The sequence below is a fragment of the Euleptes europaea genome, chromosome 18 (genome assembly GCF_029931775.1).
Source record: "Euleptes europaea isolate rEulEur1 chromosome 18, rEulEur1.hap1, whole genome shotgun sequence".
Classification (NCBI taxonomy): Eukaryota; Metazoa; Chordata; class Lepidosauria; order Squamata; family Sphaerodactylidae; genus Euleptes; species Euleptes europaea.
The window spans coordinates 30,622,380-30,649,618 of record NC_079329.1 but is presented as its reverse complement, the minus strand read 5'-3'; the positions used below and the strand labels follow the sequence as shown (position 1 = coordinate 30,649,618).

General features: G+C 45.3%; 1 protein-coding gene across 2 annotated transcripts in view; it reads right to left on the bottom strand.

Moving 5' to 3' along the window:
• Positions 1-1,291: 1,291 nt before the first annotated feature.
• SMARCE1 (SWI/SNF related, matrix associated, actin dependent regulator of chromatin, subfamily e, member 1) overlaps positions 1,292-27,239 on the bottom strand; it is a 45,129-nt gene continuing 19,181 nt past the window's right edge. Inside the window, exons 3-10 of one of the 2 annotated variants that reach the window (XM_056864786.1) lie at positions 24,696-24,863; positions 19,720-19,800; positions 18,541-18,672; positions 17,690-17,861; positions 10,867-11,039; positions 4,486-4,587; positions 2,086-2,296; positions 1,292-1,518 (exon numbers count right to left, since the gene is read on the bottom strand). In XM_056864786.1, the coding sequence (XP_056720764.1) occupies positions 1,307-1,518; positions 2,086-2,296; positions 4,486-4,587; positions 10,867-11,039; positions 17,690-17,861; positions 18,541-18,672; positions 19,720-19,800; positions 24,696-24,863 (1,251 nt within the window). In that variant the 3' untranslated portion in view covers positions 1,292-1,306. The remainder of the gene's footprint in view (positions 1,519-2,085; positions 2,297-4,485; positions 4,588-10,866; positions 11,040-17,689; positions 17,862-18,540; positions 18,673-19,719; positions 19,801-24,695; positions 24,864-27,239) is intronic. The other variant, XM_056864787.1, reaches the window with a different exon arrangement.

The following is a 27,239-nucleotide window of genomic DNA, read 5'->3' as shown; positions in this document are numbered from 1 at the left end:
ACATGCCCAGAAGTGGAATTTTCAGACAGGTTGTTTTTTAAAAAGGAAAACAGATACCTGGGATGTGGCAAGAGATCTGAAAAGCTCATGTCAACTCAGATTTGTTGCCTGATGCGAACTGTTTGCATGGTGCGGCACAGCTCAGGAGGTTAAGAGGTGCTTCATTCTGGTTTGTGTTTCACCACACCTCTGTGTCAGATCAATCTTGACAAAAGGATCAACGAGCACCAGAAGGAAAAAAGAACCCTTCAAGAGGAAGATCCCACAGTGCTCCAGAACAGCCTGACACACAACGGTATTGCATCATGTAATCATATTTGCGGCGGGAATGCCCTGAAGAGTCACGGCTCTTGTGATAATATACTGCATGCCCTTCTGTTTTCTTGTCCAACAGACAGCGGCCGGAAACAAAACAGAGGTTTATCCTCCAAGGCTAAATTAACCTTTGGTAGAGATTTGAAATTTACATTGTCAATGTTTGGTTTCAGGATCCGAGCATTTTTACGTGCCTAACAATGCAATTTGTCTTTTCTATTTTTTTACAATGAAAGAGGCAACGTTAAGAGCAAAGTATGTATCATTATGGTCCTCACTCTATCTTTGTATGCTGTTCTCCTGCAAAATGGATTGAATGACAATGGCATTAATAATTTTCATTTTTTTAAAAAAAATCTTGCATTTTAGGAACACATTTTAGGAAGATATTTTGGGGGAGCAGGAGATAGAGACGAGAAACGCAACCTAGAGGATTTTTCAAGTCTTTGCAGACCCGGTATTTTGACTTTGGATCTAGTAGAAAATATACAAAGGAAATGGTAATATTTAGACAACTAATTTTCTGTTATACTTTACAGGAAATGCAGTTTGGAATATTGGATCCACAACATGCAAACACATCCCTGTTGAGAGATGCGAAAAAATGGGAGAACAAATTTTTGGGGAACTCGCTCTTCAATAAGTGATCAGATTCTTAACTGCCTGAGAGGACGGTATGAGAAATTCAGATGCCTTTTCAGTCCTCCAAAACATTTCCCCGGGGAAAAAAGGAGGCAAGAAAATTTAAACAAAAGACAGACGCAATTGCAGAAGTGTTTCCTTAGAGCTGCTCTTGTCTTCATAAATGGGCTAGAACCGGGCTCTTTCCCCATGCCTTTGGCTACTGCTTGCCCCTGGGGGACTGAGCGCTTACAATGGTAGGTGGGGACCAACAAACAACCCCCCCCAAAACACTCCCCCTCACCCCTCAAAAGAGCATCTTGCCAATCGCTTTACAAAAAGAGATAAATGACAAAAACGGGCTCTGCGTTCATTCTTTCTTTTCGCTGTCTTCTGGGGCGATGGGGTCGGCGGGGGGCTCCTCGACCATGGCGCTGTTGCTGTCTGAGCCCGTGTTGCTGTCACTGGTTCCTTCCTCCGCCATGCTTTCCACTCCTTCTTGGCCGCTTTCCTTGTCTTCCGGAGTGGACGTCCCTTCCCCGTTCTGCTGGGTCTCGATCGCTTCCTCTGGAGGAGGCTCCTCTGTCGGAGAGACATTTTACCTTTGTCAATGAGACGGCAGTGTGCTAAGCGTCTGCATTTGTTGACGCCTGCTCTATCCCTTGGGCTTGGGAGGGGGGAGAATGGCAATTATACAGGGAGGGACTGGAGAAAGGGTTCCAATTTTTTGCCATCAAGTCCTGGCTGATTTATGGTGACCCCATAGGGTTTTCAAGGCGAGAGACGTTTGGAGGTGGTTGGCCTTTGCCTGCCTCCGTGTCACGCCCCTGGTATTCCTGGGAGGTCTCCCATCCAAATATTTGCCAGGGTCGAGGCTGAGTGTGTGTGACTGGCCACCAGGCCACCCAGGAGGTTTCCATGGCAGAACAGGGATTCAAACCAGGGTTTCCCAGATCCTAGTTTGGCACCTTAACCACTACACCATGCTGGCTCTCAGAGGGTTCAGAGCTATCTCCAACCAATGTGGGCTTTAAGTTTTAAATGCTCCAGTTTTAAAATTTCATCTTAGTTATGTGCCTTTCTCTACACTGCCCTCTGTAGCTACCTAAAGAAAAGCCTGCAGCTCAACTTGTGGGGGGGAAAGGTTACCTGTCTCCATGGGAGCATTTCCCTCTTCCTTCTTCTCCTCAGCCTTGCTCGCTGCTTGCTCCTCCTCGGCGCTGGTGCTGTTCTGATTGCGTTCGGCTTGCTCCGCTGCTTCTTTCTCCCGTTCCTCCTGCCTCTTACGGGCCTGTTCCTCTGCTTGGGCAATTTCCGCGGCTATTTTTTCCATGTCCACCTCGACCTTCAGGCTGCACAGCTAAGGGCGGGAAGAGAGAGGCCCCGTCACTTCTGAATCCAAAGCTCTTGCCAAGTTGTTTGGTCCTCCTGTCCTACGGCTCTCGTCGCTCCTTTTCCCTGAAGCTGCCAGGCGAGCCACTCTCCCTCCAGACCAAAGTCAAGCTAACCCAGCACTCTTTGCCAAAATCCTAGGAGCCAGCAGGCATTACCAATGAGCCACCTGGTAAGCACTCTTGTCTTATAGGCTGTCAAGATAATATATATGAAGCCCTTGGAACATTGTATGGTACTGCATGGATGCCAAGTTATGGTATTGAAGAATTTGGCTGCAGAGACTGTTTGTAAAGCTAGAACCTGTTTTAAATTTAAAATTGCAGCTCCCTCGTTTCTAACAAAATACAAAAAGCCCAGCCAGCAACGTGAAATGTGTGGCTGTTTTCTAGGATGCCACAGAGGGGATACAGATGTAGGATTGAAGCAACAGTCAGCACTTTCCAGGAAGCCATTAACAAACCTCCTTGTTTCTGGCCAGGGAAAACTCATACGTCAGGGAGAACAGTTTGAGCCTAGCTTTTACGTTCTGCCCGGAATTTTGGTTGTGTGGGAACTTCTTTGCAGGGAGGAGAATTCAATTAGGTGAGCCCCTACTGTTGCATTTTATTTATTTAGTACCTTTTAATTCTGCTCTTCCTCCAAGGACCTCAGGGCAGTATACACTGTTTCTCCCCTTCCCCACTTTCTCCTCGCAACCACCACCCTCTGAGGTAGGTGCAGCTGAGAGTCTGTGACTGGTCCATGGTCCCCCAGCAAGTGGGCCTTTGACACTATGTGGTCTACCAGATCATTGTTCAACACCTTTGTTGTGAAAGGATTGAAATGTGCTCTTAAAACAACTCATGCATTCATGTGTGGAGGAGGAGGAGGAGAAGAAGAGTTGTTTTTTATATGCCAACTTTCTCTACCTTTTAAGAGCAGTGGTTTGGAGCGGTGAACTCTGATCTGGAGAACCGGGTTTGATTCCCCACTCCTCCGCATGAGCGGCGGGGGCTAATCTGGTGAAGCAGGTTTGTTTCCCCACCCCTACACATGAAGCCAGCTGGGTGATCTTGGGCTACTCACTCTCTCAGCCCCACCTACCTCACATGGTGTCTGTTGTGGGGAGGGGAAAGTGACTGTAAGCTGGTTTGATTCTTCCTTAAGTGGGAGAGAAAGTTGGCATATAAAAACCAACTCTTCTTCTTAAGGAGACTCAAACTGGCTTACAGTTACCTTCCCTTCCTCTCCCCACAACAGGCACCTTGTGAGATAGGTGGGGATGAGAGTGTTTGGAGAGAACTGAGATCAGCCCAAGGTCACCCAGCAGGCTTCATGTGTATGAGTGGGGAAACAAACCCGCTTCACCAGATTAGAGTCCGCCACTCTTAACCACTACACAACGGTGGCTCTCTAAAAAGTCTGGAGAGATGAGTTTACAGGGATCTATCAGCTAACCAATGAGAAAATGAATCCCAGCTTCAACTTGCCATTTGGTTAGGGGCACCAAGATGGCTCTTCTTTAATTTTCCTGCTTGGTGCATTAACCTCCTGACCCACACTTTCAAAGCGATTGGCCAAAAACAGGCTTGGAGAAAAATTAAGCCTCTAGTCTGAATTCTGATTGGGTCAGAAAACAAACTCTCCAGACTCCAGGAGAATCCATATAACTGCTGGCTGGGCTTGAAGTTAAGCATCACGACACTGATATCAAAGGTAACCCTTGCCAGGATGCTGCAGGTCTTTCCGTTCTGAACCCATTCCTAGGACAGGAATGCCAAGATTCTGGTTTACGTATAGGGCTCGCTAGCAATACACCTTTTGCTTCTTTTCTTAGGATTTCTGCCTGTAACTTTCTGCCTACGGATTGTTCCCAATTCCCTGAGCTTTCTGGGTTTTGTGTGTAGCCATTAAAAGTTCATTCTATCTGTGATCTTTGAGTGTGACCTAACTGCACAGAGTCTCACCCGTGTTAGCCCGCTGTTCTGCTTCAAGCTGATCAAGTACTTCAGAATAAGCACAACTCTGATGGACACAGATGGAGGGAAGGGAAGGGAAAGACATCCCCACAGGTCCCTGTGTCTCCGTCACATGTAAACATGTATGCAACCCAAACTCCTGGTTGTTCCAGGGGGCCAGGGTAAAGCCTAACAAGAAGAATCTGCCGAAGCATACCCTCTTGAGCTCGTTGTTAAAGGATTCTGTACTTTCCAAGAACTTCCTTTTCTTTTCCTGGTGACGTTCTTCTATTTGCAGGAGCTCAGCTTCCAGTTTCCGCTGGAGGATCAAAAATAAAATAAAATGACAAGATGAAATGCACATATACTCATAACAAACACGTCAGATCAAATGTACAGATGTTACCATACTCGGGGAGGGGAAACTACAGATTCCTGAGATAAAAATGAAAGCTCTTAAGGAATATGGTGATGAAATCATACCCCCAATACAAACAAGCCTGTTTTAAACCAGTTCAGCCAGAAAAAAATCTCTATTAATTGCAGATTTCTGTGGCTGCTGAGAACTCCTTGCAGATTCACATTTCCAAGGATTAAGTTGGGAGGCAACCCCGACTACTGGTTTACATTTGTAGTATAGACATGCCTTTAATTTCTGCTCAAAAGGAAAGTCGAATTAATTTTCAGACGCATGCTCATGCTTCATCAATAGGATTAGTCTGCTAAGCCAAATGCTGTACATTTACTTATTAAAAATTTCCCCCTGTCTTTCCCCCAAAAGGCTCAAGGTGGCTCACAAACACACACCTAAACAGCTAAAAACAAAATCACTACATATGAGGACAGATTAACAATGTAAAAACACGACATTAATTAACGGCCTACTGTTAACAACAGCAATGGAGCCTGTTGCAATACTAGAACAACTGCAGGCACAGCCATCCAGACAAAATCCTGCAGAAAAAGGACTAGTGTATGCCATTCCCTAAAAAGAGGTGTGTTTCTCTTTTCTCTTTCTACCTAGTCAAGTCACATGATCTGAGCAACAACTGAAAAAGCCCACAATCAAGCCAAAGAAGAGTGAACATGTCTAAAGAAGGGGGCAGTACAGGAAGAACTGATTCAATATGCGAGAGGTAGCTTTAACTATCCCACACAATGGCCAGAGTGACCTATTTGAAGATAGCCGTAGAATACCCACAAATGGGTGCTTTGGGATGTCTTTGCTACATGATCTATGTTTCACCTGGCAACTAAGCGCCACCACATAACAGAGGTATTTTATCAGCCAAGAATCTAGCAAAATTGTTACTAGGAACCACATTAAACTTCCACAGACGTTGGTGTCAACAGATCATGGATTAACTTCAATAATCTTACTGAACAAGAGTCCGCTGATGCAAGAAAGACGCAAGGCTTCCGTGGTAACCATCACCACTACCAGATAGGCTGGCAAATCGGCCCTGTGCTGTGTTCCGTTTGATTTGGCACCAGATTTCAGCCAACAATGAGACAGCAATTTCCTAAGCAGTTTCAACACCCCAACACTCTTTCATCAACCAAGGGGCCAGGGAGATCAGAACCCATTAATCCAGCATCCCCATGCTACCATGATGCATTTGGCAGAATTGCTTCTGAGTTTCAAAACTTCCCCCCCAAGGTAAACCCGCTTGGTCAAAAGGGGTAGAGCATAATTTCTCTGTTAACCTTGCAAAGAGAGAGAAGTAATTCCATCAAGAATCTGCAGATCACTGTAGATAGTGACATGATCAAGACAATGGCTTCGATTCTAACCCATCTCCAAATTACCCAAACTAACTCAACGGAAAAGAGCAAGAGTCCAGTAGCACCTTAAAGACTAACAAAAATATTTTCTGGCAAGGTATGAGCTTTCGTGAGCCACAGCTCACTTCTTCAGATACAGCTAGAATGTGAATCCATCTGTCTTTAAGTAGAGGAGAGTGAATTCAGACAAGCATTAGTATCTAAATGTTAACAGTATGTAAATGTGAATAGCAGGCGTGATGGGATTAGATGTGGTATGCAGAAGAGCCTGTGATGTCCAGGGGAGAGATGGTTGTGGAGAAATCAGCATTGGTAATGAGCCATGAATGCAAGACCTCAGCAACAAATCCCAGACTCATCTCTGCCTACTCAACCAGACTGCTCACTGGTAAGCAAGGTGGACACTATGTCTGTAAGAGCCCCATCCTGCCTCTAAAACGCAAGGTAAGACACAACCAAAACTGACCACCGTCTGCTCTGAAATCTTTGCGTATGACTGCAGAAGAGCTAGTTTGAATGCCTAAATATTAAAATCTGCATCTTGCAAACCTCCCTGAAATTAAGCAATTTGTGCTGTGCTGATTTCTCCGTGTGTGCTACATATTCTTAGCGGTTGCCTGGCATATGCGAAACGTCCCCTCTTTACTAGATTCACTGGTCTGAATCTCCCTGGAAGTTCTTACCTGGGCTGAGTTTTTGATTCATAGACTGCAACAAGCACTTGCTTAATCTGAATCTGACTGTAATCATAGTATGTGTGTGTGTTAAGTGCCACCAAGTCACTTCCGACTCATGGCGATCCTATGAATCAATGTCCTCCAAAATGTCCTATCTTTGACAGCCTTACTCAGATCTTGCAAACTGAAGGGTGTGGCTTCCCTTATTGAGTCAATCCATCTCTTGTTGGGTCTTCCTTTTTTCCTGCTGCCCTCAACTTTTCCTAGCATGATTGTCTTCTCCAGTGACTCTTGTTTTCTCATGTGACCAAAATATGATAGCGTTTAGTCATTTTAGCTTCTAGGGTCAGTTCAGGCTTGACTTGCTCTATAACCTACTGATTTGTTTTTTGCAGTCCACAGTATCCATAACACTCTCCTCCAATCATAGTATAGTCTATAGATACATCTGTGCTCAAAATTTCCTCATGGGGTAGTGCAAGATTTAAGCAGGTACACAGCAGGGCCTTCTGGCTGGTGGGTCCAACACCATAGGACAATTCAGGACTAGGGGATTCGTAACTGCCCTTGATGGTAGCAGAAGAGTACCAAAGTGTATGCCATGCAATTTCTATTTAGCAACGAAGGAAGTTAAAGGACACATATTGAGAAATAGGTTTTGGCATTTACATGCTAATGAAAAGATGCGCCAACGCCTTTGAAAGACGCAACTCCCTATTTCACCCAGTTCAAGAGTTGCATTGTTATGACAGAGAACGGCATGTACAGGAATATTTGGAGTCAGCCCACACCTTTATTATATCTGATCTACAAACAGATTCCACAAGATACATCTGAAGCACTGAATGCTGGACCTCGCCCCTTACCCCTCCCCAAAGTCAGGGAAAGGTCAGCTCTGTAGACTAAAAAATAATAATTCATACACCTAACGTGTGCATTCAGATCCAACAGGTGACTTCAAGAACATCCTGGAGCTGCGCTACTGACACCTGCACTTGTTGCTGATACACGGCAAGGTATTTTTGAGCACCTGAATGAGCGAGTTGTGGCACTGAGGGAACAAGAACCAAAAGCATGTGTATGTGTGGAAGGAATGCACCCGGACTAGTAAAAAATAAACACCTCCAAAAGCACTGACATGAAAAACGGAATCGTTCAGAGGTCCCAGCACATGCTTTGCACACTGAAGGTTCCAGGCTCAATCCCTGGCATCGCCAGCTAAACAGGACTAGGTAGTAGGAGACGGGAAAAACCTCTGCTGGAAACCCTAGAGAGATTTCCATCTAGACATTAGGAAGAATTTTCTAACTGTTAGAGCGGTTCCTCAGTGGAACAGGTTTCCTCGGGAGGTGGTAAGCTCTCCTTCCCTGGAGGTTTTTAAGCAGAGGTTAGATGGCCATCTGTCAGCAATGCTGATTCTATGACTTTAAGCTGATTCTATGACTGATTCTATGACTTTATGGTCACTGGGGGTGTGTGGGGGGAGGTAGTTGTGAATTTCCTGCATTGAGCAGGGGGTTGGACTAGATGACCCTGGTGGTCCCTTCCAACTCTATGATTCTATGCTACCACAGCAGACAATACTGTCCGTGTTAGGCAATGGTCCTACTTATTATAAGGCATCTTCTTGAATTTGTGTCCCCATAACTGACCTCTTACTGGTGTGGGGGACCACCCCTGATAGATATACACAGATGCCCACCTGCCACGCTAGAGGCTTCTGGGCTGGAGCTCTGGGTCACAAGGGAAGGTTTTTTGAAAGTGGGGCTAGAGCTGGGAAAATGTGAATGAACTTAAAGAAATACAGTACCTGAATATATTACAGAGTGATCTTATGAAGAGTTACTTCATTCTAAACCCACTGAAATCGACGGGCCAGACCAGACTGGAATAACTCTGCATAAAATTGCACTGTTAATTTCCCAAATACGTCTCTATAAACATGAGTTGGGACTGTATTCCTGTAATAATTTTAAATACAATCCACATTCCAGTTAATGTCAGGGCCCAAAGGACAAAAAACAAGTTTTATAGGAACGCTTAAAAAAAAGTCCCTAAAATTTCACAACTTTCAGTCTCCTTCTGCAGATCAGAAGATGCTTAGATATAATAGTTTCCTTATTAACTGGATGTATCGTCTGCCCACACAGGCAGGGCAATCCTGAAAGGGGGGGGGCTGTGACCCCATGCCAGCGTTAGTGTCACTTGCACCGGCTAAACTGGCACTAATGCTGGTTCAGGGCCCCTTATGCCGGCACTGGGGAGCCATGCAGTGGAGCCAGGGCAGCATGTCCCCAATGCAAGGGCTTGCGCCGGCACCAAAGGGGGGGTTCCCGGGGGCGGGGCTGACTTCAGTCAGCTCCCTGAGACCTTTCATCCTGGGGACGTCCCCTTTGGCCGGCGTGAACGTGTGCTTGCAAAAAAGGGAGGCATAGCCCCATGAAACTCAATGGAGCAGTTTCACCGGGTTTTCTGGAAAATAAATTTTTGGCGTGCTGTGCCGAGGCGGCAAGCTGCTCAGGGGGCGATCAGGCTGTACAGTCCCCGGGTGTGCCTGACTACTCCCCTCCTAGGATTGTGCTGTTAAGAGTATAGGGCAGTCCTGATGATGCAGGGCTCTCATTGCTTCTCAACAGTTGTATGCCTTCTGTTGTCCTTTTGACCTTTTCACCTCTCTCTCAAACCACACTGACACATTTACTTGCAGGCTTGGTAAAAAGTAGCTTATTGCCCTACCTTGCAGGAGCGAGAAAAAAGATCAGAAGGCGTTGGGGCAGTGACTGCACCAAAGCTAGAGGAAAAGTGAGAGTTTCACTGAGAACAGCTCTCTCTAACCAGATTGCAAAAATTAAGGTGCATGTGCTAAAATAGGGTGCATCAGCTTGCAGTTTTCTCTCAAGTATTGAGTATATTGACAATTTTGCTTATACAAAACCAAGGCTGCAATCCTGAGGGGAGGGGGCCGAATTTCCTTAGGAGCCGGTGTGAGCCTGCGCCAGCTCCTATCAGCTTTATCTCGGGATAAAGTGGCAGCCACGCCGGCACGGGGGCAAACATGCCGGCGTCTGGGAGCCATGGAGCTCCGCCGGCCCCCGCCGCCAGCGCAGCTATTCCAGGAACTAAATCCCAGAAGAGAATGGCTGCACTGGTGAGGAGGAGATGTTCCCAGGGATGGAGCTGCCTTTAGGTAGTTTCCACAGCCCTTTCACCCCAGGAACGTCATCTTGAGCAGTGCGGGGCTGTGCCATCTTTTTTTCAATGAGGCCTTTCCTGCCTTTTTCTTTATTTTTAAAAAGGGGTTTTTTTGAGTCTGCGGCGGCCAGGAAGCCTCTGAGGAAGTGGCGCGGTTCCGCAGCTCCCGACCACCACAGATCGACTCCCCCTGTAGGAATGGGCTGCCCAGCATTTATAACTTTTGAATTCCATAAATATGTCAAATATTGCAATTTTATATGCAAGGTAGTTATAAATGATGATTCTGTGGCTTCAGAATTTCCAAAAATTTTACATAATCCAGTTCAGCATCAGGGTTCTGAGTGTGGCCAGCCAGAGGATTGGGCACCAAAAGCCAATTTGAATAAAAACATCTTAAATCACTTCCAGAAAATATAAGTGGAAACTTCTGTAGAAAGTTCCCATAGTCAGACAGGCCCCACCTATACGAGGGCAGCCCATTCCTGAGCTTTGGGGCTGAAAGAACTCAGGAGGTGTGCAAGTGGCCATGCTGGCGTCTGGGCCACTTGTGCCGGCTCCAGCGCCACTTGCGCCACCGAGAGTGGAACGGACACCAGGGTTGGAGCGCTCACACCGGCCTCCCTGCGCAGTCATCCCGGGGGGAGTTCCCAGAGCTTCCTGACCCCTTTCAGGCTGGGAACCTCCAGCAACAGCGTTGCTGCGCCAGGTTTTTCCTGGCACAGCCTCGCTGTTTTCAATGGGTGGGAAATGCCCCATTTTTGAAAATTTAACTTCAAAAAGGCTTTTATGAGACTTTTGGAGGCCGGGGAACCTCTTTGGGGGCACCGTGGCAGCGCCTCAGCCATGCTGGCCCCGGCCACCAAAAGTCTCACGAATGAGCTGAAAGTGTTCTACCCAAACTTGACACACGCATTAATAGCTTTCAGATATCCAGACTTTACCTGATGAACCATCAAAGACTGGACCTGTCTTTTGAGAACTTGCATCCGTGCTGTGGTGACCACTGATCGGACATCGGGTACGACGCTTTCGCTCAGGATCTCGCTAATCAAACGGTGGTTTCTTTGGAAACGGGCCGTAGCCGTGTGTTTCATAGAAAATCCGTCATCATAATCTGAAACAAATGCAGCAAGTTAGAGAAGGCGTACAAGCATCTTGAGTGCTGTTACCGTTGCTTAGCTTGAGAGCGAAGACTGGCCACATTGACCTCAACCTTCCTTTCCTCCTCTTAGTTCCTCCCACTACCATGGCGTTACCGGACAAGCATTCTAAAATCTTGAATCTTAGAAACAAAACTAAGCAAAAGTCTAGATTAAATAAGACTATCTGTTTTGTTTAATGCTATTATAAATAAGAAAAATTAAATAAGAGGCAGTTTATGATTATATAATGGACATAAACGAATAATGCATTTATGTTACTATAGTTTATTAAGAAATTAACAGGTAGTAATTTGGGTTTATTAATGACGCTTAAAGATGGTAGCTATGATTTAAGCAATGGAGAATAGTAATGATGGAGCAATGATGGAGCGTAGTAATCTCAGTGTAATTCACTTTATTTTTCTGTTTTTCTATTTTCTGTATTTTATATTATTTTTGTATTAATGTTTTTATATTTGGTGTGTGTTTTTTGTATCTTTTTGTATTGATTATTACTTATAAAATTAAAAAAGTTAAACAATAATAAAAAACTAAATAAAAGTATACTCAAAACACGTCTGGTCAAGTTTTGTCATTTACATTGTTTGTATATGAACTGTGCATAATATTTTTATAACTGATTTTTATATGTAGCCTGTATTCCAGGCCCTGTGTTTTTAACCATTTTACTGTGTGCATCTTGCAATAAATGTAATTATTTTGTTATATTGTAGTTTGTTGCTTTAACCTTTGAAGCTCTGTCTACGTATTTGGTTGGGGTCCCCCCCCCTTTTTTTTGTTCTACTGCTAACAGGGGAGCCTTGCTCTGGTGGAAGTGAGGTGCTCTAATAATAATTAAGTGCTGTCAAGTTGCCACTGACTTTTGATGACTAACTCATAGGATTTTCAAGGCAAGAGATGAGCAGAGGTGGTTTTGCCATTACCTTCCTCCGCATAGCAACCCCGTCTTCCTTGGTGGTCTTGGTTGTTCACCACCTACTTGAGAGCCTTGCCCTCAAACAGGATACTTCCTACTGGACAACTGTTGCTTAACTGGGTAATCCCCCTAAAATGTAATAAGCCATGCAGGGCAAGGGTCGAGCATTGGAATGGTAGGCCAAACTCCTCAAAGCAGTTCTCAAAGAAGAAGAGTTGGTTTTTATATGCCGACTTTCTCTACCACTTAAGGGAGACTCAAACCAGCTTACAATCACCTTTTCTTCCCCTCCCCACAACAGACACCCTGTGAGGTAGGTGGGGCTGAGACAGCTCTAACAGAGCTGTAACTTGCCCAAAGTCACCCAGCTGGCTTCATGTGTAAGAGTGGGGAAACAAATCCAGCTCACCAGATTAGCCTCTGCCGCTCATGTGGAGGAGAGGGGAATCAAACCCAGTTCTCCAGATCAGAGTCCACCGCTCCAAACCACCGCCCTTAACCACTACACCACGTTGGCTCTTAAGCTTCTGTTAAATACAGGGCTTATCCTTCCCGAAGTTTGCCAGCATTTCATTGCACACGCACATTCCACAGCTTTACAGTGAACTGACTGTACCACTTCAGATGAACGTGTGCCTTTCTCTTGTAAGCCCTCACATATGCTTGGCTGAGCAGAAAGGGCTTTCAGGGCACTTCTAGTGACTTGTAAGGCCTGTTTCACACTTGGCAGGAGAAAAGCTTGGTAAAAATTAGCTGTGCCGCTTCACAGTGCAGGTGGGGGGGTACCAGCTTCCGAGGTTCCTTCACATAAAAACGTCCATGTGAGTGGGAAGTGTACCACAGCAAGGAGAATGATTCTCTTGTTTGCTTGCTGTTTTGGTTTTCGGTATTGTGGGGTCTTTGAACCTAAGGAAGAATTCTAAAATGTGGCTCGGCTCAGCCAGGCATATGTGAGGGCTTACGAGAGAAAGGCACATGTTTAGGCCCTCTGTTACTTTCTTCATGCCCCATGTTGGCAGACTGAACCGCAGCACTGAACACAAGCTCCGGAGCTGGGACAGCTGTGAAAACGAAGGTGTTTTTCTACAAAGACAAAATAATGCAATGTGATGGTCTGGAAAAATGCCATTTCCCAGCTGCCAAAGCGAAAACTCTGCAGGGATGATGCAGCAAAGGGTACTCCTGTTGCTCTGTGTGAGCGCTCCCTGCCACAAGGCTGCCTCCCCGTTCCTTCTGCCATCAGGCCCCCATGCTGGAGCTTCTTAGGACTCAGAACTGGGGAAGGCAGGAAGCTGGATAAGAACTGCAGGTCCCGTTTCTTCCCCTGGAACAGCACTGCACCTCCCTCTTCAGCACCCGACAGCCTCTACACGTGGGCTTGGCCTGACCAGACAGCATGGTGTAGTGGTTAAGAGTGGCGGACTCTAATCTGGAGAACTGGATTTGTTTCCCCAGTCCTCCACATGAAGCCTGCTGGGTGACCTTGGGTTAGTCACTGTTCCCTCAGAACTCTCTCAGCCCCACCTACCTCATAAGGTGTCTGTTGTGGGAAGGGGAAGGTGATTGTAAGCCGCTCTGAGACTCCTTAAAGGTAGAGAAAAGTGGGGTATAAAAACCAACTCTTCTTCTTCCAGGTGTCCCTCTTCACTCATCTGCTGGTTGGCTCCTGCAGCTTCTCTTGTCTGTCTTAGGCAAGCAGCCTGTTCCCTGGCACCCTTCCTTCCCTCTGATAGCCACTGACCAGAAAGTATCCAAACCAGGAAAGTATCCGAATTAGTACTTGCATGGGTCACTGGGCTGTGCATGGGGGAGGTAATTGTGAATGTCCTGCATTGTGCAGGGGGTTGGACTAGATGACCCTGGTGGTCCCTTCCAACTCTATGATTCTATGACTCTAACTCTGGGGCCTTGGGGAGGGGGAAGGGTTGAGACTTGGCTTGCATCCAGACACTTGGCTTGGGGAAAAAATCTTGGATAATTCCTGTGGCTCAGTGGTACAGCATCTGCTTTGCATGCAGGAAGTCCAAGGTTCAGTGTTTTTTTTTAAAGGACCTGGTAGCAGGTGATATGAAAGACCCCTGCCTGACACCCTTGAGATCTGCTGCCAGTCAAAGAAGGCGATACTGATCACGACAGACCAATGACCTGACTCAGTGTACGGCAGCCTCATGCGATGAAAGGACGAACACCCGGCGCTGACAAGTTTATCATTACAAAGCGAGGAGGTCTGACACAAGCTTGGCGCCGGATCTCAAAGGAAGGCTGAAACTGATATAGCTGAAGGTCTGCCCCAACACGGTGGTAAAAGTTATAAGCTGATTAGGAAAGCATATGGGGCTCAGCCATGAGAACTCAGTGGGTGGTTTCAGCCCCTGTAACACGGAGATAAAAATAACACTAGAATCCACTCTGTGCTGAGGAGAGTGTCTTTGAGGGATACCAGTGGGGTGGAGACTAAAGCTGCTCTCAGCCCTGAGGACTCCAAGGTACTCTGCCCTTATCATCCATCTCAGTCATCCTTATCGTAAATATTTATGATTTAGATGTATTCATTTATTAGAATTCTAACCCTGCCTTTCCCTCCAAGCATACACGGCCCTTGTCTTCTCCCTGAATTCAACAACCCTGTGAGATAGATTAGGATGAGAGGAAACAGCCCGGTGACCGTCGTGGCAGACTGGGGGATCTGAACCTGGGTCTCTCCAGACCTAGACTGGAGATCTGACCACTTTATTGCCTTGGCTGTTGCACAGCAATTGCTAGGCTTTGGTATGCTACTGTGGGGGAAGCAAAGCTTGCTCCTGGCACTGTGTGGTCCAAGCCACACCAACAGGGATTTTGCAAGGAGGGGTGCGCGGATGTGCTGAAACACGTCTACGTATGCTGGGGCTCTTAAATGTTACAGCCTCAGCCTGCCCAAGGCCAAAATAAAAACTAAAGAGAGTGCAACTGACAGCAAGTCTAATTTGTTCCAGAGGAGATGCAAAGCGACTTCACACAACGCAGTTAAATTGTGGAACTCCCTGCCCCAGGATGTGGTGACAGCTGCCAACTTGGAAGGCTTTAAGAGGGGAGTGGACATGTTCATGGAGGAGAGGGGTATTCATGGCTACTAGAAAAAATGGATACTAGTCATGATGCCTACCTATTCTCTCCAGTATCAGAGGAGCATGCTACTATATTAGGGGCTGTGGAACACAGGCAGGATAATGCTGCTGCAGCCGTCTTGTTTGTGGGCTTCCTACAGGAACCTGGTTGGCTACTGTGTGACCACTGCTGGACTTGATGAGCCTTGGTCTGATCCAGCATGGTCGTTCTTATGACTAGATTATACAGGGATCAGGGCCTCGTAAGGTCTTTGATATCTAAGGACAGAAAGAGGCCCCTGAAAAATGCCCCCACTCCACCAGTCTGTCAAGAAGGAGGAGATGCAGCTTTGCACAATTTAGAACAATTGACCAGATGAGCATCCCACTTCTTGGGCCAAGCAAGACATGAGCCATTAGAAGCAGTGTGCACATTTGCATATGTATATGCACAAGCCAGCTAGATGGCCCAAGGTTGCCCGATCTTATCAGATCTTAGAAGGCAAAAAAAAAAGCAAGTTGGCAAGAGCTCTTTTGAACCAGCTGCTGTTCAGTGAATTCCCAGAATGATGACCATGTGGCCACACCAGAAAAACTGTGCTGCAACCAGAAAAAATAGGCTGTAACCACTGTGCAGGGCTATAACCATCAATGCAATGGAAGATTCCAACCCATTTTAAGCTACCACGTTAAGCAAAAATGCTTGGGAAATCCAGGCGCAATCTTTCACAAAAGAGTTTCCTGCAGGTACCACTTCTGAAATCTGTGCGAGAACAAATGATTGTGCCTTCATACAGAACTGGGTCCAACAGAGGGACACATGAAGCCGCCTCATACTGAATCAGACCCCTCGGTCCATCGTCAGTATTGTCTGCTCAGACCGGCAGCGGCTCTCCAGGGTCTCAGGCGGAGGTCTTTCACATCACCTACCTGACTAGTCCCTTTAAATGGAGATGCTGGGGATTGAACCTGGGACCTTCCGCATGCCGAGCAGATACTCTACAAACTGAGCCACAGCCCCAGACCAACTGAGACTATGTATGTATGGCCAAGTAACACTGGTCCTAGGCTAAACAAGATCTCAATTCCTACTATTTTCGCTTGCGCGTGTGCTTCTAGCACACAAATACATAAATTTCAATTTTACTGCAGAAGTCTACAAATTCTTGGTTTACGATCCCCTCCCCCCACAAAAGCAAGCCATTATCATGGCAGTGATCTGTCCTTTAATGGCAGTGCTCTCGCCAGCACCAGTGGCCTCGCCTTGATGCAACCAGCTGCCCTGCCAGCAGAACAGCCGTTTGCATGAGGGGAAGGCTCCTTGCAACAGAAGACAGCACCACAGTTTGATAGAATGGATCTGCGGGTGATGCAATCCATCATTGCTTGAGAACATGTGAGCAGCGCCTCATGAAGCTCAGAAACTGACGGGCAGGGAAAGGATGTGTAAACAGAACCTCTGTGGGTCAAGGAGCAGAGCTTTTGAACTCCGGTAGCTTTCAGCCGGGATGTGCTTCCTTGCCGTCTTAGGAGGGAACATCTGAAAAATCTTGTTATCCTGCCTGTCAACACGTCAAGTGACAACCGTGGCAGTGATGATGCTGGCCTTTTCTGGGGTAGCTCAAGTTTTACTGAATTCCATGAACAAGCAAGGCGAACTACTTTGCTACTAACTTTCTGGAAAGGCTATAAAGACTTTTTTTTAAAAAAATGTGCTGGGCGCTGTACCTTTGTTAAATTGTGCATTTATTGCCTGTGTTGTGCTCCGATGCGTTTGAAGCACCATGCTTTTGTGTAGCTCAAACTAGTTCGACAGTCTGTACGGGTTTAAATGAATGGCTGGCAGAAATATGTAAGCTAAGAAATGAGAGATAAAATGTGTTTGCCTGATTTATGAGACTATGACTGCCCTCAGTACAGAATATGTATTATGCTTTAGTGGTTGTCCATTGTGCCTACCAAGTCCCCTGCACTGCATTCCTTCCATACATCATTAACTACCAAGTAATTCCACACAGTCCCACACCAACTTTCAGGCACGTATACTTGGATTTTAGAGTTAACCTCCTGATCAACAGAGCCGGAAAACAAATATTTCAACTTGTAGTGCCAACAAATTTGAGGAAGCATAAAAAAATTCCAAACTTGTACAGAAATGGTGGAAAAAAATTCTCAGGGACCTGTGCAACCAGGCGCCTAGGCTCGACCCCTGATGATAGATTCTGCGATAGGTGGCGGCAAAATTACTCTTTGTTTTCATCCTTGTGAACACAATCCCCTAGCACTGTTGGAAAGATGACTAATATGGATTTAAAGCGCAGAACCGCCTGCCTTTTACATGGCTTAATTCGATTTGTTTCATATTCTAAAATAATACAGTTATAAACACATATACAAATGTTCTCAAATTGCCGATCTCTAGAGCCTTGCAGAGAAGACACCACCAAGCAGAAATTGGTTTGGTGTGAAAATTGCTCCGCACTAAAGAATTCCATTGTCAAGTACCCTTTGGTAAGATGTTACTGGTGTGCCTTCCACCACCTTGAGATTCCTTAAGTGTCACAAAGGTTAGCATACATATCTTATGCGCCCTGCTTACCATCTGGGTCTTCAGCTGGCTGGATGCTCATATAAGGTTCCCCCTTCTCCATACGGGACTGCCTTTGCCGGCTTTCCTCCTCCAGTGCTGCTTCGGCGCGACTTTTTGCATTGATGTAGGCAAGGTACGCGGGTGAGTTATGGTAGGCCTTCATCGACTCGTTGTACTCTATCTATAGTTTGATAGATACATTTTTTTTGTTTAAAAGAAAAAAAAAAGAACTGCAGTCAAGAGCATCTCCCATACCCTTGGGGGGGGGGGATTCTTCCGACTGCAAGATCCTTGCAGGAGGCAAGGCAAATGTCACACGAAGCGAGGGATGGCAATCCCAAGAGCAGTTTACTGCATTCACAACAGCTGTGTTCCGCGAAGGCCTCACAGCCAGAGGCGAGGTAGCATTGCATCTAAACGTTTTGCAGTGTGTCCGTGTAAACCCAAACGCCAAAGGGGATGCAGGGGACTGGAATACAGGGAGCACCTGCGAATGGGGAGTCTGATTAACTGCACTTTCTTTCCGAGTGAGTTTATATTTGGAGAATGGGGGGCAGGAGAGGGAGGGCACACAACCTTGACTGTAGGATTTTTTTTTTTTGGGTGGGTGGAATGTAACAGCTCTTTTCAAGCCATCCAAGATAACGTGATTCTATCATACTCTCAAAGTTCCCGGGAGATCTGCCTTTTTTTTTCACAGCAAAAGAGTTGATTCAGTTTCTTTCCTCAATAACTCTGGTGTTTATCAGCACCTCCTCCAGAACCAGTCTTTATTTTAGCTTTTATTTTTTGGTTATGTGTGAGAGACAGAGAGACTTCCAGCATCATTTGGGAGTGAGGGGGAGATTTCTTCCGTGTACCTTTTCTGCTTCATATTCATTTAAGTACTCTTGCTTCTCCTCGTCAGTGAGGTCTCGCCACATCCCTCCAATGATCTTCCCAATTTCCCATAACTTCAAGTCGGGGTTGGATGCCTTCACTTGGTCCCAGACCTTAACAAAAACATCTGTAATAAAGCTCCAGCTAGCTACATACTTATATAATTATACACATCTTTTGTTAACACCACCAAATGACTATGGTCTTTTTTTTTCTCCAGAGAACTATCCCCACAAAGAAAGGCTACCATTAAGACAGTTATTATTTTTGTTAGGCTATGTCCACGGTTTGATTATTTCTCTGGGGCAAGAAGACAAGAAGAGGCATAACGTTTTTCCACCGCCCGGTTTTATTCTCAGTTCCACAGCATCCTTTCCACCAGTCGTGCCCTTAAATCCTGCACGTTTCTTCTTTTCTTTTTTTGGGGATTTACGACAGGTTGCTGGAAGAGACAGGTTTTGTTTTTTTAAAAACCAGAGGCAAAAAAGGTGAGTAACAACAGTTCTCCTTCTGGCTCGGTCACTCCTCGGCAGTGGATTGGATCAGGCGCTGTCCACAAGATCCAGCGGATCATTTTATCGGGGGGGAAAAATTCAATGGATTAAAAAAGAAAAGGAGCGATGCTACACTCCCCCGTTCCCTCTCGCTAAAGTAAAAGGAGAAGAGAACTTAAAAAAAAAAGGGTAAGTCCTACAATCAACTACTTCAAAGTCCAGCTATGGAGTTGTAACAAATCTTGCTTTGCCGCTAAACAGCAGGTACTTTTACGACAGGAAGTACTGCCAACAAGTCACCGTATGCATCCTTGTCTGCAGAGGAAGTGGTAGTAAGTGCTAAGTGTTTTTTCCCCTCTAAATATTAAATAATAAAAAATATCTTCATTTCTCCCCCGACAGTGTTGTGCCCATATTTCATTCTGGGGCGAAACTTTTTTTTTTTTTTTTTTGCCCTTCCACTTGGGTAGTTCACCACTGCCTTCATCATGGAAAGAGAAGACGATGGTATTCTTAAAATTTCCCGTAATAAAACAAAAACAAATTAAGCCAAGAATTCAGGTTGAGTTTAGAATGCAAACACGCTTGAGAACGCCTATGAACAAAGTTAAGCATGAGCTCTTAAGTACTGCTTGCGGAAATTAAGACTAAGCATTTTGTACCCACCTTCCTGCTATACCTCATGTACGGCATTAGCGGCTTATCTGGAGGCTTTGGGGGTTTGGGGATTGTAATACCAGACGATGCCTAGAGAAGAACCAAATAAAATCCACTGGTTATCTTATCTCAAACATTTGGGAACTGCAAAACAGAGACACATGATGCTAAGCAAGACACAGGTGCAGGTAACATCATTGGCTCTCATGAGAACGGAATATATTCTTCAACACCCTGAGTCAGGGTGACTTCGAAATTCTGTGACTTGTACTTCTAATGAATTTGTCTATCAGCGCGGAGGCAATTTTCATGGCAGTACAACCAGCGACCAGATTTAAAAAAAAAATGAGTTCAAAATGCTCATTTTTTTCTTTCTAATGAGAGCAACTGTTACTCTACCTGCTCTAACTACCTGAGGCTACATTCACACGTGTCTTTTAAACTTCTGATTGTACCCCAGAATCTACTTCAACCTCAATTTCATTGCTTCTGTAGCATCCACAGCCGTACGGGGATTTATTTATTCCTGATTTCCCTCAAGTTTGTCTCAAATTAATGTTTTGTGCTGAGGAAACTATGGCTACCTTCAAATCCTTTACAAAAGGGTGCAGAATGATTGCCACTTTTGTTAGGACTCTCTAAAGAATTACACAGCTGTTCTCCTGGACAATGACAACGCTGAATTTCTGTCCTGCCCAAGTGTTCTTTTTATGCTGGCTCTCGTAGCGTTAACCCACATTGGATTTTCCACTGAATGAGCACCAGGTAAACACAAATTCTGTACAGCATTACAAGTGGTGGCTGTGCCATTTCCAGTGGCAAACCAGCAGTAAAATTCAGGTGTGAATGCAACCTCAATAACTAAGGAAAGAACAGGCAAGTTTAAGAAAAAGGGGAGAAAACAGAGTAAGACAAAGCTTGAAGTTGTATGAATGTCCTTTCACTCAAGGCCTTCTCAAGTTAACATTTATTCCATAAAGACAGACTGAGGAGTGGGTGGGCAGGAACCCAGAATATTGATCAGAACAGGGCTCGCTCCCTCAACCTGTACACCACATGAGTCCGAACTGTACTGTCCGTGTCCAAACTAGCTTGTGAATTCCTGGAGGGACCTCTGTCTTCCTGAAAGGTTTGTGCAAACGCCAAGCACCTTGCCTGCACTCAATGGGAAAGAAAAAGACAGACACTAAAACAAGGTGTTATTTGACTGGCGCCTGCACGGTCCTTCTCTCGCTCTCCACAGAAAACCATCTCATTGCAAAATACAGCATTTGCACTTAACAGGCAATTTACTCTTCTCAAAAAAAAAACAACACCCCACAACAAAGCTTCACTTGAATTACCTGTAAATGATGGTATGCCTTAAACATGACAAGTCTCACACACCTTTTTTGTTTTGCTATAACAAGCACCACCAGTTTCAGTGGAACTAGTTCCAAGAATCACCATGAGCCCAGGCTTACATACACCTGCTGCAAACAGTGAGATTTCCTGGTACTGGCTATGATCAAAAATCCTGTGTACACCTGGCGATCTAATATCTATGATGGTGGATGGAACACTGAGGACACTCTGCCAAAACCGCTGCCAACTGCTAAAAGAGTTCTGTTTTGGAAGATGGAGTTGTATTGTCGGACTGGATCCTCAGCTGCAGCCGCTTACCAAAGCTGGAACTTCTGTGCGCACCCAGAACTCCATTGCCTACAAAGACTCAACTTCAGTGGAGGAAACGGACCCACGTACACATTTCTTGGGAGCCGCTACGTCCACTGAAATTAACACGTTAGCCCAAGTGCAGAATAACCCACCTGCAGATCAGAGCAAATGGCGCAATCGGAATGGGGCAATGGTATTTAGAATCAGGGTGCCAGCATGCTGACATAATTACAGCATGGATTTTCAGCTTTATTAAAATGATGTTACTTTAATGAACGGTAATAAAACACAGCACGTGTGTGGTAGCAATGGGTTGCAACATCAGGCCTCTGCTGTTCCAAAAGAACCTGGAAGCTTTTTAATGGGGGGGGGGGGGAGAGTGGGTATTTTCTCCAGGCCTTATTTATGAAATGCTATGAACCAATGCATACATCACTTGTGCTGAAGTAGAAAAATGTACGTGAGGTGTATGCATTAGCAAATGTATACAAATACACACAGAGAGATGGATCTGAAAACATTCAGTGATTCAATTTAATGCTTATAAATCACGGAGTTTTTTAAAAGGTCAACTGCACACTGAACTATATATGGCAGAGAAAGCTGTAAACTCTTGTGACAGATATACAATGAAAATCTGTGAAACAGAAAAAAAGAGTTTGTTTTCAATCCAAGTTCAAATTCAGGGATTTAGTGTCGGGGAATAATTTTTTTAACCATGAAGGGGCTGAACTGTATCAGAAAAATCCCTTACTACAAAAACGTGACCTACAAATATCTTAAAGGGAGATTCTCCACCATGGTGGATGAGCACGGTTTCTGTATTCCTTTGTTTTTTTATCTGATTCTAGTCACATTGCCATATTTTCTGTTTCCTTTCCAGATGACTATGAAAGACTATGGGAAAGCTCTCTTCAATTTAGCCTGTTATCAGTGTGTCAGGCTGCCCATTCCTGGAGGGGGAGGTAGATCCACGGCGGCCGGGAGCAGCACAGTCATGTCGCCTCCTCAGAGGCTTCCAGGCTGCTGAAAAGGAATTTTAATACTTTTAAAATGTAAAAAGGAGAAAAATTTCCTGCTGCCTTCAACGGGGCTGTGCCACAAAAAATGGTTAAAACAACAATGATGGAGCGCAAGGAAGCGTTCCCAGGGTGAAAGGGATTAGGAAGCTGCCTAAAGGCTTTACTTTTGTGTAGAGTTCCTGTCCCCTTTGTCTATGTAGGTGACAGCCTGGTGCAGTGGTGGCTGAGTCCTTGGGACAACTCATGTTGCCTTGTGCCAAGGTGCTGGATTAGATGGAGTTTTGTCCCCCTGTGATTTTATAGCAATGTGAATGCCTAGCTCAGTAGAAGACAAGTTAGACTTATGTAGATCCACCTTGTGATGTCTCCCCTTTAAAAATGTATGACTTTTACTTTGCTTTTTTAAAATGTTCCTGGATTGATGGAAATTGATTTAGTCTGCAATGTTAATAAAATTTAATTAAGGGGGGGGGGGGGAAGGAAACTGCCTAAAGGCAGCTCTGCCCCCAGAAACACCCCCCCCCCCCCGATGCAGGCTTTCCCTTCTGGGAATTTCCTGCTGGCATGGCTGCACTGGTGTGTGGGGAGTGGGGGAGCAGCTGCAGCTCCTGTTTGCCCCTTTATTCTGTAATAAGGTGGCACCTACACCAGTGCAGTGTCATGCTGGCTACCAAAGAGCTCTACCCCCCGCCCATTTTCAGGAATGGACTCTGAGAGAAAGAACAGGTTCCAAACCGACATCAGCTGTGATTTCATTGATGTTTGTTTGTATGTTTTTGGAAACTTTAAATAAAAACTTATTTTAAAAAATCAGCTGTGATTTCAATGGGTGGACTTGGGCCTAATCCTCATTTGATCCCAAATCCTCATTAATTTGAGAAGAGATAATTATTATATTTTACTGATTAATTCCAGAAGAGTAGGACCAAATACACATGCCAGTTTAGATATGCTGAAGCTTTTGGCTTCTTCCTGCACTGGTTTGGCCAGGAAGCATAAGTGTGGAGGAATGATGTGATGATTTCTCTATACAATTATTGACCAGCTAGGAGGGCAACATTTACAGGAGAACGAATCATGCGATTAGCCCCACCGCCATGGCTCCTGGGTCCAAATGGGACTGAAATGCCACAGGGGGAAAGGCACAGGGAAACAGCTCTCACACCACCATGGGAACACACACTCATCCTCAGCATCTAGGCGACATGATGTCAAGGCGGCTGAAAAGCTAACAGGACGAGGGAGGGGAGGGGCTGTGGCTCAGTGGTAAGAGCATCTGCTTGGCATGTAGAAGGTCCCAGGTTCAATCCCCGACATCTCCAGTTAAAGTGACTAGGGCAAGTAGGTGATGTGAAAGACCTCTGCCTGAGACCCTGGAGAGCCGCTGTCGGTCTGAGTAGGCAATACTGACTCTGATGGACCAAGGGTCTGATTCAGTATAAGGCAGCTTCATGTGTTCATGTGTGTTCAGGATATCGCGATGTGAATTTCTGAAGGGAATAACCTGTTTCAATAGATACATGAAGGGAATAAGGGTTAGGTAAGAATCATGGCATTAGGAAAGGTGGTTAGAATTTGGGTGTGTCCACTTGTAAGAAAGAAACTACAACACCCTTTCCCCTCTGCTTAAGATGGGGAAGCGCTATTCAAATTCTAACCACATCGTTTCAGTAGGACACTGGAACTTGGCATGAATTCTGCCTAGAGGGAGTCATGACGGAAATTCACAAGAATCTCTAGTTCTGCAAGTGGGCACACGTTCCCCCCACTTGCAGAACATTAGCCTATATCTTCCCTGATGGCGTCACCTTGCAGAGTAACCAATGATCTCAAAATGTTTGTGCCACAACAGGGTGTGAATCTTGAAGGTGCCACAGTTCTCCCAACTTTCTAAACCAACTGTTATCATGGGACTCCAAAGGCCGATTCACACATGCATGTGTATCACTTGATTTCCTCTCCGTCTGAGGACTCACAGCTGACTGTGTGTGAGCAGTCTCCAAGGAAAGCCACCATATCGGAGGCATCACGGAAAGACTCATCAAGCGGTCTCTGATCAGCAAGAGCCGTTTTGTCTAGGCAGTCAACACGTGATGGCTCAGTCCTCAAGGGATACACATACAAGGTAACTCATCCAATGTCTTGCTCCAGTTTACAAACCAAAGAACTACTTAGTCCCAACCTGCAGTGAAAAGAGAAAGAATGAGGAGAAGGGGGGAAGAAATCGCAAGTTAAAAAAAAAATCAATTTATATATATATATATATATTTAAAAAGTGATAGCAGCCAAGATTCAGAAGAACCTAACTCTAAAGCCATTTCTGGTCACTTCTTGTTGTTTGCCGGATGACGTAATAGTTGATTCTCCTACCGTGGCCCGGCTGTTGGTGCCCGGATTCCCTCCCAGCCTGTAGTTGTTGTAGGCCAGATGGCTGTATGGATTGTATCCCACAAACCCTGGTGTGCTGGGCATTTGCTGATGGAAACAAATGAGACAAAAACACGAATGAGAAATGAGTCCTGACGAGAACACAGAGAAATGAAAATGGTTTGCAATACGGCATGCAAAAGCAACCGGGAATTTAAAACGAGCAAAATGAGGTGGCAGCAGCTGGCTCCCTCTCAAGAGGGACGGTGAGACAGAGTGAAACCTGGTCAAGGAAAACAGGAATTTTTGGTTTTAGAACTCATCATCGTAGATCCTCCACAGTCGTGACCTCAGCACTTCTAGCATGAAGGCAGCAAGGTTTTGTCAGTGGTTATTAAAATTTAAATGTTTTATAAAAGAATCAATTTCAGAGGAACCTAGGCTTAAAACACACACACACACACACACACACACACAGATCCATATGTGCACTCACAGACCATACAAGCCCAGTAATTAAACCAGATAATTATTTGGAAGGAGGTGTTCATTCTTCTCCATAAGATACCTGGCCACAATTAGTATTTGTTTATTATTTATTTAAAATATTTATATGCCACCCGAATAGGGTTCCCCAAGGCGGTGAATTCTGTTCAGGTATACAAGAGGGTTTTTTTGGGGGGGGAGGGGTGTTTTGCTTTGCAAAATAGCAAGTTTCTAGTCCATGTTTGCTGCTCTAACCCTACATGGTCCAAAGGGGAAAGCCGGCACAGAGCCAGTAATGACACTGTCCCAGCAAGTACACGTGTGGGAACATCGTAATTGCCTGCAAAGGGAATTTTCAAAATTTTAGAGCCCCAGCTCTGCCTGAGGCTGAGCTCTGTTTCAAATTCCTTCGTACCAGCATCAGAGAGCCAATATGTTCTTATGATCAGAGTGCTTGCTTAACTTAAACTGGGAAGGCTCTGATTCAAATACCCATTTGGTGATGGGGCTTGCTGAGCAACTTAAGCTAGTCACTCTCCCTGCCTAGTCTAATTTGCAGGCTTGCTGCTTTGCATAAAAAAAGTGTGCCTCTTGTGCCATGTAGGCCACCATAAGTTCCTCGGGAGAAAGGGCAGAATGTGTGCGTAGTGCTGTCAAGCTGCAGCTGACTTACAGCAACCCAGTAGGGTTTTCAAGGCAAGAGGCCAACAGAGGCGGTTTGCCATTGCCTTCCTCTGCATAACGACCCGGGTATTCCTTGGTGGTCTCCCATCCAAGTACTAACCAGGGCCGAACCTATTTAGCTTCTGGGAGCCTGGGCCATTCAGGACAGGGTAAAAGGCAGGATAGCAATGCAGGAAGTGTACATGAAATTTCTAGGCACCCATCTGACCAAAAGCTCAGGACTCTTCTAGCTCTGCTTTAATAGCTAGGTTCATAGCATGGCTTAGCCTGAAAGCCGAGGTAAATGCTATGGTATTTCTCAGTATCTGAAGACCTTGCTTTCCCCAACGCACATTCCAGATGAGAGAAAGTTAACCCGTTCTCAACGTGTAGTACAACCATCCCCTATCCTCTCCTTGCCTCCACACATATATATAAATGGAGACAATCCTTTTGTTAATGTATACATCCTTTGCCATCAAGCAACAAAAGGTGCTAGAGTGCCAGTAATTAACTGCAGGAAAGCCCTCAGGTCACACAAAACTGCCATGGGAGCCATATAAAACCCACAAGCTGCCCACTCAAGAGTCTTGGTCAAATGCAGGCATAGCTTAAATGCAAGTTTTTCTTGCATTTAACAGACAATTGTTAAAAATTGTTCAAAAGCCAAACAGGCAATTGTTCAAATACAGCTCCGAAACATATAAGTCAAGAAAAATTCAAGCTATTCAATTTTTTTTAGAATAGACAATGCAAAATCATTAAAACAGATGTTGAACCATAATATATTGTTTCCTGATATGATCTTTATAGAACAGTTTGGCCAAATGTCACTTGAAGCTAGGGCGTGGTTGGCCGCCTTTAAACTACACCTTAAACTGTGCTTTAGCACTGAGGGGTTCCTAGCTTCTCTGAAGCATGACCCTTTTAAATCCTCATGGCAAAAAATCTTAGATGAGAAACTGGCGTTGTTGGGCTTCTCGCAGGATATGTTATCAGATCTTGGGAAAACTGAAGTTTTTGCCAAAATTAAAAAGCGCATTAAAGAGCTCGATTATAACAGCACTACTTTTCGTGCTCGTCGTGTCTGTTCATCCCAGTTCTTCGGAATACCCCCTCTACGTGGTCTGCCTGCCTATACATATTATCTAACAACTCCTCGTCTCTGTAGAGCTTTTTGCTTGGCTAGATTGAATGCTAACCCTTCTATGGTAATGCAGGGCAGAATTCTGAATATACCATACTCAGACAGGATCTGCCCTTGCTCTTCTGGCTCTATTGACTCATTAGCCCATGCCCTTTTGGAATGCCGCTTTTACGAGGAACTTCGATCGC